The sequence below is a fragment of the Telopea speciosissima genome, chromosome 10 (genome assembly GCF_018873765.1).
Source record: "Telopea speciosissima isolate NSW1024214 ecotype Mountain lineage chromosome 10, Tspe_v1, whole genome shotgun sequence".
NCBI classification, from domain to species: Eukaryota; Viridiplantae; Streptophyta; class Magnoliopsida; order Proteales; family Proteaceae; genus Telopea; species Telopea speciosissima.
Genome location: NC_057925.1, coordinates 16,700,094 through 16,714,355, shown reverse-complemented (window position 1 = coordinate 16,714,355; position 14,262 = coordinate 16,700,094). Strand labels below are relative to the sequence as shown.

General features: G+C 38.0%; 1 protein-coding gene across 1 annotated transcript in view; it reads right to left on the bottom strand.

The window, feature by feature from the left end:
* LOC122642936 (signal peptide peptidase 1) overlaps window positions 1-12,193 on the bottom strand; it is a 34,833-nt gene extending 22,640 nt beyond the window's left edge. Inside the window, exons 1-7 of the mRNA XM_043836552.1 lie at window positions 12,064-12,193; window positions 11,549-11,784; window positions 9,233-9,348; window positions 8,930-9,081; window positions 8,722-8,807; window positions 7,606-7,733; window positions 6,212-6,262 (exon numbers count right to left, since the gene is read on the bottom strand). Coding sequence (XP_043692487.1) covers window positions 6,212-6,262; window positions 7,606-7,733; window positions 8,722-8,807; window positions 8,930-9,081; window positions 9,233-9,348; window positions 11,549-11,588 — 573 coding nt within the window. The 5' untranslated portion in view covers window positions 11,589-11,784; window positions 12,064-12,193. The remainder of the gene's footprint in view (window positions 1-6,211; window positions 6,263-7,605; window positions 7,734-8,721; window positions 8,808-8,929; window positions 9,082-9,232; window positions 9,349-11,548; window positions 11,785-12,063) is intronic.
* Between the last annotated feature and the right edge of the window lie 2,069 nt (window positions 12,194-14,262).

Below are 14,262 nucleotides of genomic sequence, written 5' to 3'. Positions count from 1 at the left end.
AACTCAACCGCAGGACATCAGGTGCGCACATTGGCTTTCTTCTTCTTGTTCAACAGTTATCTTGAAGTAGTTCAAAGCAAGGTTTAAAGTATCGGTATAGGGTATCATATTGGTCGGGCGATTTTAAGAGACGTATCGTATCGGAGATACGTATCGATCGGTGCAGAAACGCATGAAAATGATCAAAATACACATGGAAATACACTTTTGGACACAAAAAACAATATAAACAAGCAATATATGTCATATATCATGCATATACACTAAGAATTGTGAATAATGTATAACCAGACAAGTGTGGCACTTTGAAATTGTTATAAAAGATGAGATTTCTTACATGCAAAATCACTCTATTGCCATGAAGAATGTCGGGGTGGATCAAACTCATGTCTGTAAGGGTCTTCAAGAATAAGAGCAACTAGGATGATGTTGTGTACTGACCTGACCGAACATAAGCACAAGAATGACCCTTAAGGAAGCCATTTTCGATTTTGGGTGAAAAATGGTGGATTTGAGGTCAAATCTTTGCAAATGTATACAAATCATGCATCTAATAGTTAGTTGAACCTATTCTCCTTGAATCATAGCCAAAAAAAAAAGAACTAAAATGCAAGATTTGAAGCAAAAGCTCAAGTTTTTTGAAAAAAACCTACCTTTCCCTTCAACTGTTGAGTATGTCTTGTATTCCAAGGATTCAAGTGTCATCTGGATCCGACCCGACCCGAAGGGAGAAAAAGTTGAGCTTTAGTTCATGAAGTGGAGGGCTTATCCAAGCGAACAAATCTTTTTTTTTTTTGGGGGGGGGGGGCTATGACCCTGAAAAACTTTTTTGGGGGTCCGGTTCGTGTTTGCTGTAAAATATGAAAAAAGGCATGTGTATCGATATGTATCGGCCGATACATATCGATACTTATTGATACATTTAAAAACCCAAACAAATGGTAATATTAGTACGTATCGAGTGTATCGATCGTATCGACCGTATTGTATCATATCGACACATATCGATACATTTGATTCAATATATTTTTTTTAAAAAAAAAAAAAAGACGTATCGGTCAATATCGTATCGATACGGACCGATACTTTAAACCATACTTCAAAGACTTAACCATGTACACTTCGGAGTAGTTGGAATGATCTTATATAGAGGGAAACGAAAAGTATAGAACAATTTTTCTGCATTTAATCTTTTGAAAGTTTTAAGCATTTATACCCACATGATATACTTTCCCTCTATCTGTACAATTACGGTTACATTATTAAAATTCATTTGTCTCTGATCAGAACAACACACAACAAATATAAATTCTCAAAAAAGATAACTTCACTTACAAAATCCAAGAAAACAGACTATGGTTACAGTATATAGACCAGAAAATAAAGGAGCATATTGTTGAAAGGATCACAAACCCCACTAAAGAAAAGGCAGAAGCCTTGTAATTATACATTATGCTTCTATAACAGTGGTTTACTTTGATGACATTCTTATCTACAGTCACACCACTGAGGACCATCTCGATCATCTGAAGCACATGTTGAGAGTGTTACGTACAGAGAAACTCTTCATCAACCTTAAAAAGTGTTCTTTTATGTTGCCTAAGGTTGTCTTCCTTGGGTTTATGATATCGTCAGAAGGGGTTGAAGCTGATCCGGAGAAAGTGCAAAGCATAGTCGATTGGCCAATACCACAAACCTTGACAGAGGTCAGGAGCTTCCACGGCCTAGCATCTTTTTATCGGCGTTTTATTTGGAACTTCAGTGGCATCATGGCACCCATTACTGAATGGATGAAGGAACGTAAGGGCAAATTCCAGTGGACACCGGCTGCTACAAAAGCTTTTGCATTGATCAAGCAAAAGATGACCGAGGCACCTGTTCTATGGCTTCCAAGCGTTGCTGTCATATTTGAGGTAGCTACAGATGCATCCCATGTTGGGATTGGAGGAGTTCATATGCAATCAAATCATCCCATTGCCTACTATAGTGAGAAACTCAACGATGCTAAGCGGCGTTACTCTACCTATGATTTGGAACTTTATGCAATGATCCAGATTCTAAAGCATTGGAGACACTACCTTGTGGGCAAGGAATTTATTCTATATTCTGACTATGAAGCCGTTAAGTATCTCCATTCTCAGCGATCCATAAGCAACCGACATGCTAAATGGATTGCCAATCTCCAAGAGTTTAATTTCGCTCTGAAGTACAAGGCAGGCAAAGAGAACCAGGTAGCTAATGCACTAAGTAGGAAAGTACTCACCATGTCCACCTCTTCTACTCACAGTACAGGCATCGAACATATCAAGGATGAGTACACGGCTGATTCTGATTTTTCTCCCATTCATACTACATTACAGCAAGGTGGAACTGATGCCAAATACTCTTTACGTGATGGATATCTTTTCTTAGGGACACGCCTATGTATCCTTAACACGTCCCTTCGACAGCACCTCATTAGGGAGCTACATGGAGGTGGCATGGGAGGGCATTTTGGCATTAGCAAGACTTATGCTGCAGTTGCTGATTTGTATTATTGGCCACATCTTCAGCACGATGTACAGCAAGTGATACAACGATGCCGTGCTTGTTAGCTTGCCAAGGGTGATAAGCAAAACACAGGTTTCTACACACCTCTTCCAATACCTCATGCCCCATGGTTACATATCAGCATGGATTTTGTTCTGGGTTTACGATCTACACGGGAGCGTCATGATTCTATATTTGTCGTGGTAAACAGGTTCTCGAAGATGACTCATTTTCTTCCCTGCAAGAAGGCATTTGATGCAAGTCACATAGCCAAACTCTTCTTCAAAGAGGTGGTACGTATTCATGGACTACCCGAATCTATTGTTTCTGATCGTGATGTGAAATTCACTACCTATTTTTGGAAGACCCTGTGGCTGAAGACCAATAGCAAGCTGAAGTTCTCCACCGCCTTTCTTCCTCAAACAGATGGGAAAACTGAAGCGATTAATCGCAGCTTAGGCAATCTCCTCTGATGTCTTGTTCGTGATCATGAGAAAGATTGGCCTTCTATCCTTGATATTGCTGAGTTCGCATACAACAGTTCTGCCAATCGGACCACTGGCCGTACCCCATTTGAGATTGTTTTGGGTATGCAACCCAAGCGCCCCATGGACTTGTTTCCTCTTCCTCCTCATGTTCGTGTTAGTGTGGAAGCTGATGAGTTCCTCCGCCACATCACCGAGGTCCATGCCGACGTTCGCCGACGCATTGCTACTAACAATGAAGGATACAAGGCAGCAGCTGATCATCATCGCCGATACGTGGAATTCCAACCTAGTGATTTGGTGATGGTTCGTATTTCTCCTGAGCGACTTCCTTCTGGGGCCAATCATAAGTTCCATCCTCGCAAGATGGGTCCTTTCAAGGTGCTACAACACATTGGGACCAAAACCTATATGCTCAAGCTTCCTCCGCCCATGAAGATTAACAATGTTTTCAACGTGGCTGATCTCACTCTCTATGTCGGCCACCATTCTGATGAAGGTGATACTGCAAATGCTCTCCGCCTCCCACAGTTTACCACTCCTACTACTCATATCATTGAGAGTGTGCTTGATAACAAGTTTACTACTATGCGGGGTGGTCGCGGCTATTACTCTTTCCTTATTAAATAGAAGGATCGTCAGGATAGTGACAGTAGCTGGATTCACGCCAAGACTTCAAGCGCCTTGATCCAGATCTCTACGAGCACTACATGTCTTTCATCCATTCGTCAGAGATGAATGTTTTTAAGAAGGGGGGGAGTTGATGTAAACAATAGTTTGAAATCTCGCGATATCTCGGTATCTTAGGCTGGTCGAGATATCCGAAATATACCGAAATTTCGCCGAAATATGGTATTTTTTCTGCCATATTTTGGCACTCCATCTCGTTGGGTTTTTGGCCATATTAAGGTCTAATACTTCATGTACACCCTTATTAAAGCTAAATAAACACATTTAAACCTTCATATTGCAAAAAAAATGAAATCAAAGTGGTGTTTTAGGTTTGCACCCTTGATTGATTGTATACGGCCCGACCCTGATGTATAAAATAGTTAAATACATATTGTTTAAGTACTAAAAGACATAATAAGAAATTTAAACAAAGTAATGAAACAAAAATAAAGTCAAATGTAGCCTTTAGTTTAAACTCAAAGTCATAAGTGCATAAGTCATAACTCATAAACTTCATAATAGTCAATAGTGCAATACTCAATACACAAAGTATCTCTACGAAATATACCGAAATGTACCAAAATTTACCGAAATATACTGCTCAATACACAGTATTTCTACGAAATATACCGAAATTTCTACAAAATTTGAACTTTTTTCATTTTGGAAGCCCATCTCGTCTCGATAGTGTTGAAATTACCGAAATTTCCGCTATATATCGCGAAATTTTGTACCATGATGTAAATTGGTTGTCTAAAACCAGCCGCATGTGTAGGGATTCTTCCCTACACCAGCATAAATAACCATCAGGTAGGTGTAGGGATTCTTCCCTACACCAGCAGTAGTTGTGGGGTTGTTAGGATTTAAATTAGTATTTTTTTTTATTATTCTTTATTGAGTTGTAATTCTAAAATAGGATTCCTAGTGCAAGTTTGAATCCTAATTAGAAGTCCTAGTCCTAGTTAGCATTCCTATTTCTATTTTGAGTCCTAGTCCTAGTTAGCATTCCTATTTCTATTTTGAGTCCTAGTCATAGTTAGAATTTATTTTCTGTCCAGCCTTAAAGGCTATATAACATAAGAGCTCAATTGAGCCCCCCACGATTTAATAAAGAAGAATATTGCTTTAATGCATTCCACTGTCCTGAGATAGGCTGTGAAGGTGAGGCTGAGATAGCCTTCACTAGTTCACTGCTTCTCTCCTTCGAGTGCATTCAAGTTTGTTCAAGTTTGCTACTGCCGAGTGTGTGAAGATTCATAGCTCAGTTATTCAGATCTGCTATCAGTTCAAGGATCCATTCAACAAGTAAGCATATAATCCCCAATCCCCCAAACCCTTCTTCTCCTAATCCTCTAACCTAACCCTAACTCTAAACCCTAGATCTCTTCTCCTTTCACATTCCCAAAATCCAAACCCTAAATTGATATCTATCTTAGTTTACATCTATAACTCCATTAGAACACTTCAAGACCTTCAATAGAAGACCCCTCCACATCAGCTTATCCTGTCCATACCATCAAACCCTAAACTCCATTAAACCCTAACCCTAATTTCATCTAATCATCCATTTTACTCTAGCCGATTGCATTAAACCCAAGCAGATCCTGGTTCTGGTTCTAGTTGGCTTTATATCCATCTGGAATTACATTACCCCATCAACTAGAAGGCTGACTCTAGAGGAGATAAGCTGGATTTCTAACATCAGACCTAATCCAGCTAAAAATAAGATAAAATATTAACAACAATAGTGAAACAGAAAACAAATACTAAGTCTCCTACTCAATGCCATCGACTGGCCTGACTTGGAGTGCCTAACAGCGTAAAACACTGAAGTAGTCCAAACATCGGAGAATAATCAACTGTCCTAACTGAACAGAACACTAAAGTAGCATAGTGTAGCACAGTGTCCCATCAATAGGGGCTGCAGGACTGCCTTATCGACAGCAATAGCCTGCTACTTCCATCTATTTTCTCTGATCTGCATCAGAGTTAATTTCATCATAGAGAGATGTTAGTGTTGTCATTGCAATAACTTCTATGTACTCGAATCATTATGTACTGCTATGATATTTTCTATATGGTTCCTATGCTGGGAGCATTTCGGGGCATAGGTCTAACCACCTCAACTCCCCGTTTCTGGCATGCTATAGTTATTATAGTCTCTCGATGACGGGAATGGGAGATTACCGATAAGCCAGATGCTTCATGAACCACAAGTACATCTCGTCAATAAAATCTTTAATAAGCATTGCATGGTTCACCTAAATTCTCTAATGCACAATAGTCAATGCTTCTATGACATTAGCTAATTGCTGTATCTACTCGTTCTCCTTTTTTCAAAAGATTTACATCATCTTATTCTCAACAAGAAGTTTTGCAAAAAGTAACCTTCATGATCAGCAAAGATATCATAATTTGAAACACATTGAACTAGGCAAGCAAGGTTGCCTAAAAACATAAAATCTAATCAAAGCAACAAAACAAATTTGTCTCTGGTAACAAAACATATGGAATCAAATTCATACCAAGAGAATGGCACCAGTTTTGAATGACCCAAGAGAAAGCATTTCAATTCCCTGCAAAACAAATTTGGGATCATTTCTCAAATAGTGACACTCTAAAATGCTCTATCAGTTCACCATGTGCAGATTATGAAAATCGAAGCACATCCAATCAAAGAATGACTACGCAAAGGACTTAATGTTTCAGAAGTTACAGGAACATCAAAAATAAAAACTGTCATCTAAAATCATGAAATGTAGCAAAAGAAAATAGAGGATATCAGTCACGCTCACAAGTCTACTAACTGGGCTTCAAGCAAACCCACCTGATGCAGATCTGAAGACCTACATTTGTAGGAAGAAGAAGTCCAAGTAGTTGCTGTTTTAGTTTTAGTTTGCTGATTTTAATTACTATACTTAGTTTTATTTTGATGTCTTTTATTTAAAATTGAACCAGGTCCAATTTTGGTCAAACTGCTGGTTCAACTAAGTGATTTGATTTTGTTTTTTTTAATTACGTAAGTTGGGTCCACTCCTCTCCATGCATAAGAGAGGAGGTGTTTTAATTTCTTAGTACAGCTAGGTGCACTTTTAGTCTCCTAGACTAATTGGAATTACTTGGCCTATTGGCCTTTAAATAAAGTAAATTGTGGAGGCTCTTTTTTACCTCACACGAATTTTAGAAAGCAAAAAAAAAGAAGCTGCAGCTCTGCAACTTGTCATCCTCGCGAAGAAGAATCTTGTGTTTGATCAAGGTTTGAAGGACTCGGAGTTTGATCTGATTAACACATTGCGATGGGAAGCCCGGATGGGTCGTGTTGGTTATTCTCTACGTTTTCTACTACGGTTCTACTGCCCAAGAATTCTGAAATGAAGTTTTACCATCAACAAGTAAGTCTGAAACTGAAAACCCGCAACTAATCTTCTTCCCTTCTAGACGGTTTACATGTTATGTGTTTTTCATGAGAATTCAGTCTAGCCGAATCCAACCATTGGAATACATTCAAATTTTAATCGAATGTTCTGCAACCCTAATCATGAACTTGATCCAAATTTGAGGACATTCTGACAGCCAATCTCCCTATTTTTGAGTTTTCCTATTTTACCCCTACTCCCACTTCAACTCTGTTTTAACCCTTTAAACCTTGCTGCCTGTTCTGATTTCTACCCTATTAGCTTGCTGAGATCAGATTATTACATCTCTGAAATCAATGAGTTAACTTCCTATTATCAACCCTAACTCCAGTACCCTAATTAACATATTTCTTGGTAATTTAAAGATTCTATTTGGTTTCTGGTTTGAGACTTTGAGTAATTCAGATCCAAGACTTCATTACCAACAGTTCCAATATATAAGCTCCAGTATAAGGTGCAGAAATCATTGAAAATTTAGTTACTTTGAAATGATAGGATCAAACCTGAATGCAGAATGCTAGACCCAGTATGTTGTTGGCCAGCCAATGCTTCTGTTTTGCATACCATGCGCAGAAAAAAGTTCCTGGAATTGCAGCAACAATCTGAGATCTTGTGAACTCAACCTCCACAGCTGTGTAAGAAAGGCACAAAGATAAACATCATTCTGCATGATAGAGGGGCAATAAGATGTCAACTGATCAATGCAATCAGAAAAACAAGAGAATTCATTAGCTCGCCGCAGCCCATGGAACCAAAACTTGAAAAATATCAGCTTAGTTTATCAGGCCTTAGTTGTTACTGACCAGCACTGCTTAGTTTATCGAGTTCGAGTTTTTATAATAATATATCTGCTTAGTTTATCGGCCTTAGTTGTTCAGCCCTGCTAAAATCACCTAAATTGACCCCATTTAGCTGAGTTTAGTTGGGTAATGGCCAATACCCAGTGCTGGTCTTGCCTATGCAAGGTCCTGGGAGGGATGAGTTTGGAGTTGGTCCAAACCTTTGGCATTTTTGTGCACAGTGGCTGCCCTCAAGACTCGAACCTGAGCATTTGCCCTGGCAGCCCGAACCTTTTACCATCGCTCTAAGCAATGGTCTCTTGCCCAAGATTTGGGGGTAATTAGTGGATTTTTAGCCTACACTCTTAGGTGTTACTGTTTTTCAATACCCATCATAAAGGCTAGATTAAGTTTCCTGTTGCCTGTTGCATGTTGCATGTTGCATGTTGCCTGTAGCCTCTTGTAATAGATACATTTCTTGGTGCAAAATACAAATAACTAGATAAACAGCATATTTCAGAAATAATCAAAGATGTAAATCTATCATCAGCCAAATTTATACAGATGCACTAGGCAAACTCCAATGCATAAAGATGGAAGGAAATCAGAAATTTTAACCATGGCTTAACAAGATAAGGATTTTTTTATATAAAATGTTTATTAAGAAAAATATCAGAGAAATTTTAGGCTGGCATTCTCAATTACAACAGTACAACAGTATGTGGTTCAACGTTCATGGTCAGCATAAAAAAAATTGCAATCAAAATCACAAGAGTACAACTGATAACCTAATAAAGAATAACCATTTGGAAAATCAGAGGAAGTTAGTATATCACATACAAGGGAAATATGGAAGATGCCAGACAATGAGGTTCTCATTCCAATGTCTAGGAAGAAACCGCTTAAGTGCAGGTAACAATGTTGCACTGCATAACAAAAGAGAAACAACAATATATTGGGAAAATTGAAGAGGAGATTAACTAAAATGATTCATTAACTTAGTTCAGACAAAAACTTCAGTAACAGGAGTCATGTGCAAAGAACATACGAAAGTGCAACGATCCCAAGTACAAAGAAGTAGCATGTCAGTACAGCATTAACCAAGTCTTTCGATAGAAACTTGAATAGCAAGAACAGTGATAAAAGCATTGCACTTCCAATCAAGGGGAAACGCATAGCATGTTCATTAGACATTGTCTCCTGCGTAATTAGGGAAATCAATGTCAGAAAAATCCAAAATGATCACAATTGACTATTGTGAATGTGAAATCTACAATAAAAATTCACAATCACAAGATTCTTTTTCTGAGTCACAATCACAAGATTGTGCAACATGCAAGGTTTTACTTACCGAAGGTGGTGTTGGCTTGACTGATCGATAGCAACCCACATAGACAGTCAGACATGCTGTCAAAATAACATTTAAATTTGGGTCTACCTTCACAACAAGTGGTGCCAAGGATAAACCTGTACACAAAGCAAACAAGTTATGCAGGCACATGCTCCAGAACTCCCAGGACAACTAAAAGAGAATGTACCATCACATTAAAAGAAAGTAAAAGGGTTTACAGCAACAACTGAATAATTTAATTCCTAAGTGATAAGTGACGCTATTAACCTCCACCGAATTTGAAGTGTTAACTTATTTACTTATCATTCATAGATCTCAAAAAAGAAAATAGAATGGATTATGTTCGAGACTCCAGAGGCTTTCAGGTGCTGAACCAGGAGGTCATTTCCAACCAATATTTGTCCATCCATTCTGAAACCGGGAGTAAGCTCAGAAGAGGCTCAATGAATTCAATATTACTCCTTCAATAAAATATGTTATTCATACCAAATGGTTCCAATTTAAAAAATAGAAACCCAATGAATTTTTCTAGGGGCAGCCAACATGAAAAAATGACTTCTTAACAGAAATGGCTTCTAGAAAGCTCTCTTCCAGCCAATTTAAACATAATATTTTCAGATTTCACCACGAAGATCTTTTGTATGCCTTAAATGTGACGACCACCTCAGGAATAGAGATATTACGAAACAACTATTCAGCGAAGAGTCAGATCAATGTATCCTTCAAAGCTCATGGCTGTCCATCCATTCTGAAGCTCACAGTGGAGCAGAAAGGCTGACAAATGACTTACAATTTCCAACCAAAAAAAAAGAGATAAGAGGTAGGCATTAGAGGATTTCTCTTCTATTAGAGATTTTAAAATTATATAATTTTGTAGGTTTTTCTGAATGAATTTTATGCATAAAAGTTACGATCTTAAGAAATAAACATGCAGGGTAAGGACAATCTAGAAGCACCCCTCTCCACATGGTTGACAATTTCAAAATTTGGTCGTACTCAAGGTAAATCAGATGTTTTGACACCAAAAGTCATAAAGGAGGTCCAAGTTCAACTCTCATTGCTACATTGGATTAGAATAAATAGCAAAGGTTTTTTTAGGGCTCTCTTCCCATGCCAACTTCAGAGGAGTGGCGACTTTTCAAGAACCACCTCATGGCTTATGAGGGAGCATTGGACCCTAATATTCTGACAATCCATTCAAATTATCTACATTAGGTTTCTGTTCATTCATACCTTCAGAATGCTAGAATTAGCCAATTAGTGTTCATCCAAACATACTAGAAAATCATAATCATCAGTGATCTTCAAACAAAATAAGATCTCAAGGAAGACTGAGTGGATTGAAAATCAATCAATTAAAAACATTTATATCAATGAGAATGGTTGATGTCCGACCGTAGCCAAACATGAGGTCAGTAAAACTTTAAAACCTGGGAAATCTATCACACACAGCTTTCATTTCCTTTCATGGAACAAAATTAACATACATATGGAAAGGGGTATTCATCAGCATCCATGTTTAGGCGGCACCAAAATAATTTAGGTTAGGAAAAAAATTGATGAAATACAGTCAACAGTGCTATGTCTCCCGTGCCATGTCCTAACATTTAAAAAAAAATGTCGGGAGGGGGGGAAGTGCAGGGGCATTATCCCTTACAAGTCAATATATAACTTTTGGAAGAGAATGGTACCAACAACTAGCACATGCAGGATTTTCAGCCACAAGATTTCAACAATGTGCTGCAACCTAGGAAAATTTTTTTTTCCTGCAGGCAGCTCAGCTAAAATGTGCCATGGTGGAATAATAAGCACAGAGAAACCAAAAGGATATCATACTAGGGGGTGGGAAACCCCAAAAATTGAACTCCAAAACCCATTTGAAACCTTTGAAAATAAATACAAAACAGGAAACCAGAACTAAAAGATTAAAAACAAAATTGTTAATTTTGCGTCCCTCCAACCGCCCCTCCCCCCTTCCCTTTTTGAATCCTTATCCTTGTATGTTTTGATTGGAGATACAATAAAGCCAAAGGTGTTCCCACTCCCAATTTCTCAAAATGTTGAAGCATATAGAAGCGTGTTAGGTAAGAACACCACTCCAGATTGAACATTCTTCTTCAGTAATGAAAGCATAACCTAAAAACAAAAATGCAAGAAGAAAAATTGTTCTCCAATGAACAAAAGTGCTGCAACAAAGATGAATGCGCATTCAAGGAGTTTTCAACCAATTCTTATCTTAAAGCTCAATTCCGCACTCAACATCACAAACCGGCAACAAATAGAAAACCAACTAAACTCTCATCTGCATCAAAATACCTGCTAGGGCCAAATTCGCAATACGTTCACTGGTCATCATTGTCAGCAACTATGAACCGCCAGTAGTAGCTATTGCGAATAAACCAATACCGAGGGAAACAATATACCCTTGGTCTGATGAAGTCGCACGTGCAGAGCAAGCCTAGAACGCACAGATTGATTAACAAAACCGTTTTCAATGATAAAATGTAGCACTTTCTTCAGGTAAGGATAATTTTTCTCCGCAGATCACGGCCCTGCAACAAGAAAAAAACAATAAATAACAAAGAAGATAGAAGATATGCATCACGCCGAAATCTTCAATTGAATTCATTCGAAAGGAAAAGATATCAATGAACATATTAAGGATAAAATCTAAGCGTAGGATTTGAAGGATGTACCGATTCTCAGAAGTTGATCTCTACGGATCGAAAGATTTTTCACAGATTTTTAAAAAGGAGAAACAAAAATTAAGGAAGAAAGCAAGGTTTTCTGAATGGTAAGAAGGAAGAAGAAAAGTTAGGGTTTTTGTTTACCTCAGATGGGAAGAGCGTTAAGGGCCGATCTCTCGATGCTGTTTTGTGGGTTTTACAGGTCGGTGATGCGTCGTCGCCCCCCTACAGAAACGAAGTACAGACCCAGTGAAACCGAAAATTAAGAAAATAAATTTATAAAGAAATCAATAATAAAAATGGAAATAAATGCACGGATTATAGTCCGAATTTACTAAGGACCCCACATAATTTATCACTTACAAACCGTTTGATTAGCATCGGATGAGCATCCCATTGAAGTCGATTCTAATCTGACAATCAAAAGATATACCTCACGTGCGCGACGGCTTTAAATTATCGTAACTCCTTTCCTCCTGTCATACGGTCATACCGGTGGCTATACTCACATAAAAAGACTACGGTGGCTACATAATAATAAAAAAAAATCCTTCTATACGTCACTACGGAAAGTAAAGTGAAATTGCTCACTATTCTTTATTTAACCTTATTTTTTAATTGAACAATAAATTAAGAAGATAGGTACAAATGTAATTTCACATTTACTGTACCAGGTTTGCTTCTAAGTTTCTATTTTATCAATGGCTCTTCTTCTTTCCTATTCTATTACTACTTTGTTGGCCTACTTTCATCCTTCTTACAGCTTCTTTGACCTTAGAAACCCCAATTTTCCTTATATATCTACAAAAAATGGTGTCACGATGAGTAATACAATCCTCGGGGCATTATTATTTGAAAAGTCTTTATTTAGGAGACTACAAAAATACTCATTCCGTCGCTTCATAATGTCTTCATCCCTTGTTAAAACTTCATCATCTTCACTTTTAATACGTCCAACATTGTTAGCATCTCTACTCATCCTTTCTCTTGCCTTAACTATCCTATAGATAGTTTTTTCTCTTTCCTTTGTGTTCAAATTGTTGTAATGATTATCATATTTCCTCGCCCTTTCAGTCCCCTCAATCTTCTTAGCTTCCTAGGACATGTAGTATCAGCAGAAGGTATTTTTGTGGATACTAGCAAAGTAGAACAGTGACCAAATGGGCTAGACCTACAAATGTCACAAAAATTTGAAGTTTTCTCGGCTTAGTTGGATATTATAGACGGTCTATCGAGGGGTTTTCTTGGTTATCATTACCAATGACCAAATTAACCCGAAAAGGAGTGTAATTCATTTGGAGTGATGAATGTGAACAAAGTTTTCAGGAACTGAAGAAGAGATTAGTGACTGCTCCGGTGTTGACAATCCCAACGAAATCGGAGGATATTTCATTTATAGCGATGCTTCACTAAAAGGACTTGGCTGCATACTTATGAAAGATGGTAAAGTGGTAGCGTATGCTTTAAGACAATTGAAGAGCTACAAACATAATTACCTACCCATGACCTGGAATTAGCAGTTGTAGTTTTCGCCTTAAAAATCTGGAGGCATACCTTTATGAGGAAAAATGTGAAATTTTCACAGACCATAAAAGTTTAAAGTACTTTTTCACCCAAAAGGAATTGACCATGAGACAAAGAAGATGGCTTGAGCTAATCAAAGATTATGACTGTGAGATAAATTACCACCCGGGCAAGGCGAATGTGGTGGCAAATGCCTTGAGTAGGAAGTCCCAGACTTGTACAGCTATGCCGTTGACCATTCATCCCCACATTCTTGAGGACCTGAGAAGACTAAACATTGAGATAGTGACTAGTGACATTGTAGCTACACTGACAAATATCACAGTCTGACCATCATTGATGAGTGAAATAAAGGCCAAGCAAGATGAGGACGAGTTTCTGATGAAGGTTAGACAAGAAATTCAAGAAGATAAGAACAAAAATTTCTGCATTGAAATGGATGGTATATCATGTTCAGGAGAAGAATTTGTGTTCCTGACAATTTGAAGTTGAAAGAAGAGATATTAAGAGAAGCACATTATTCCCCTTATACCATACACCCAGGAGGTAAAAAATGTATAGGGATATTAAAGGATTTTACTGGTGGAATAAGACTTTGTTGTTGTTGTCGGTACTGGTGGAACAATATGAAGAGAGAGGTTGCAAAATATGTTGAAAAATGCTTAACATGTCAACAAGTTAAGGCAGAGCACCAACGATTGTCGGGGGGACTATTACAACCAATCATTGTCTCAGAATGGAAATGAGAGAACACCACTATGGACTTCGTGATTGCATTACCCAAGACAGTTAAAAGTCAGAACGCAATATGGGTAATAG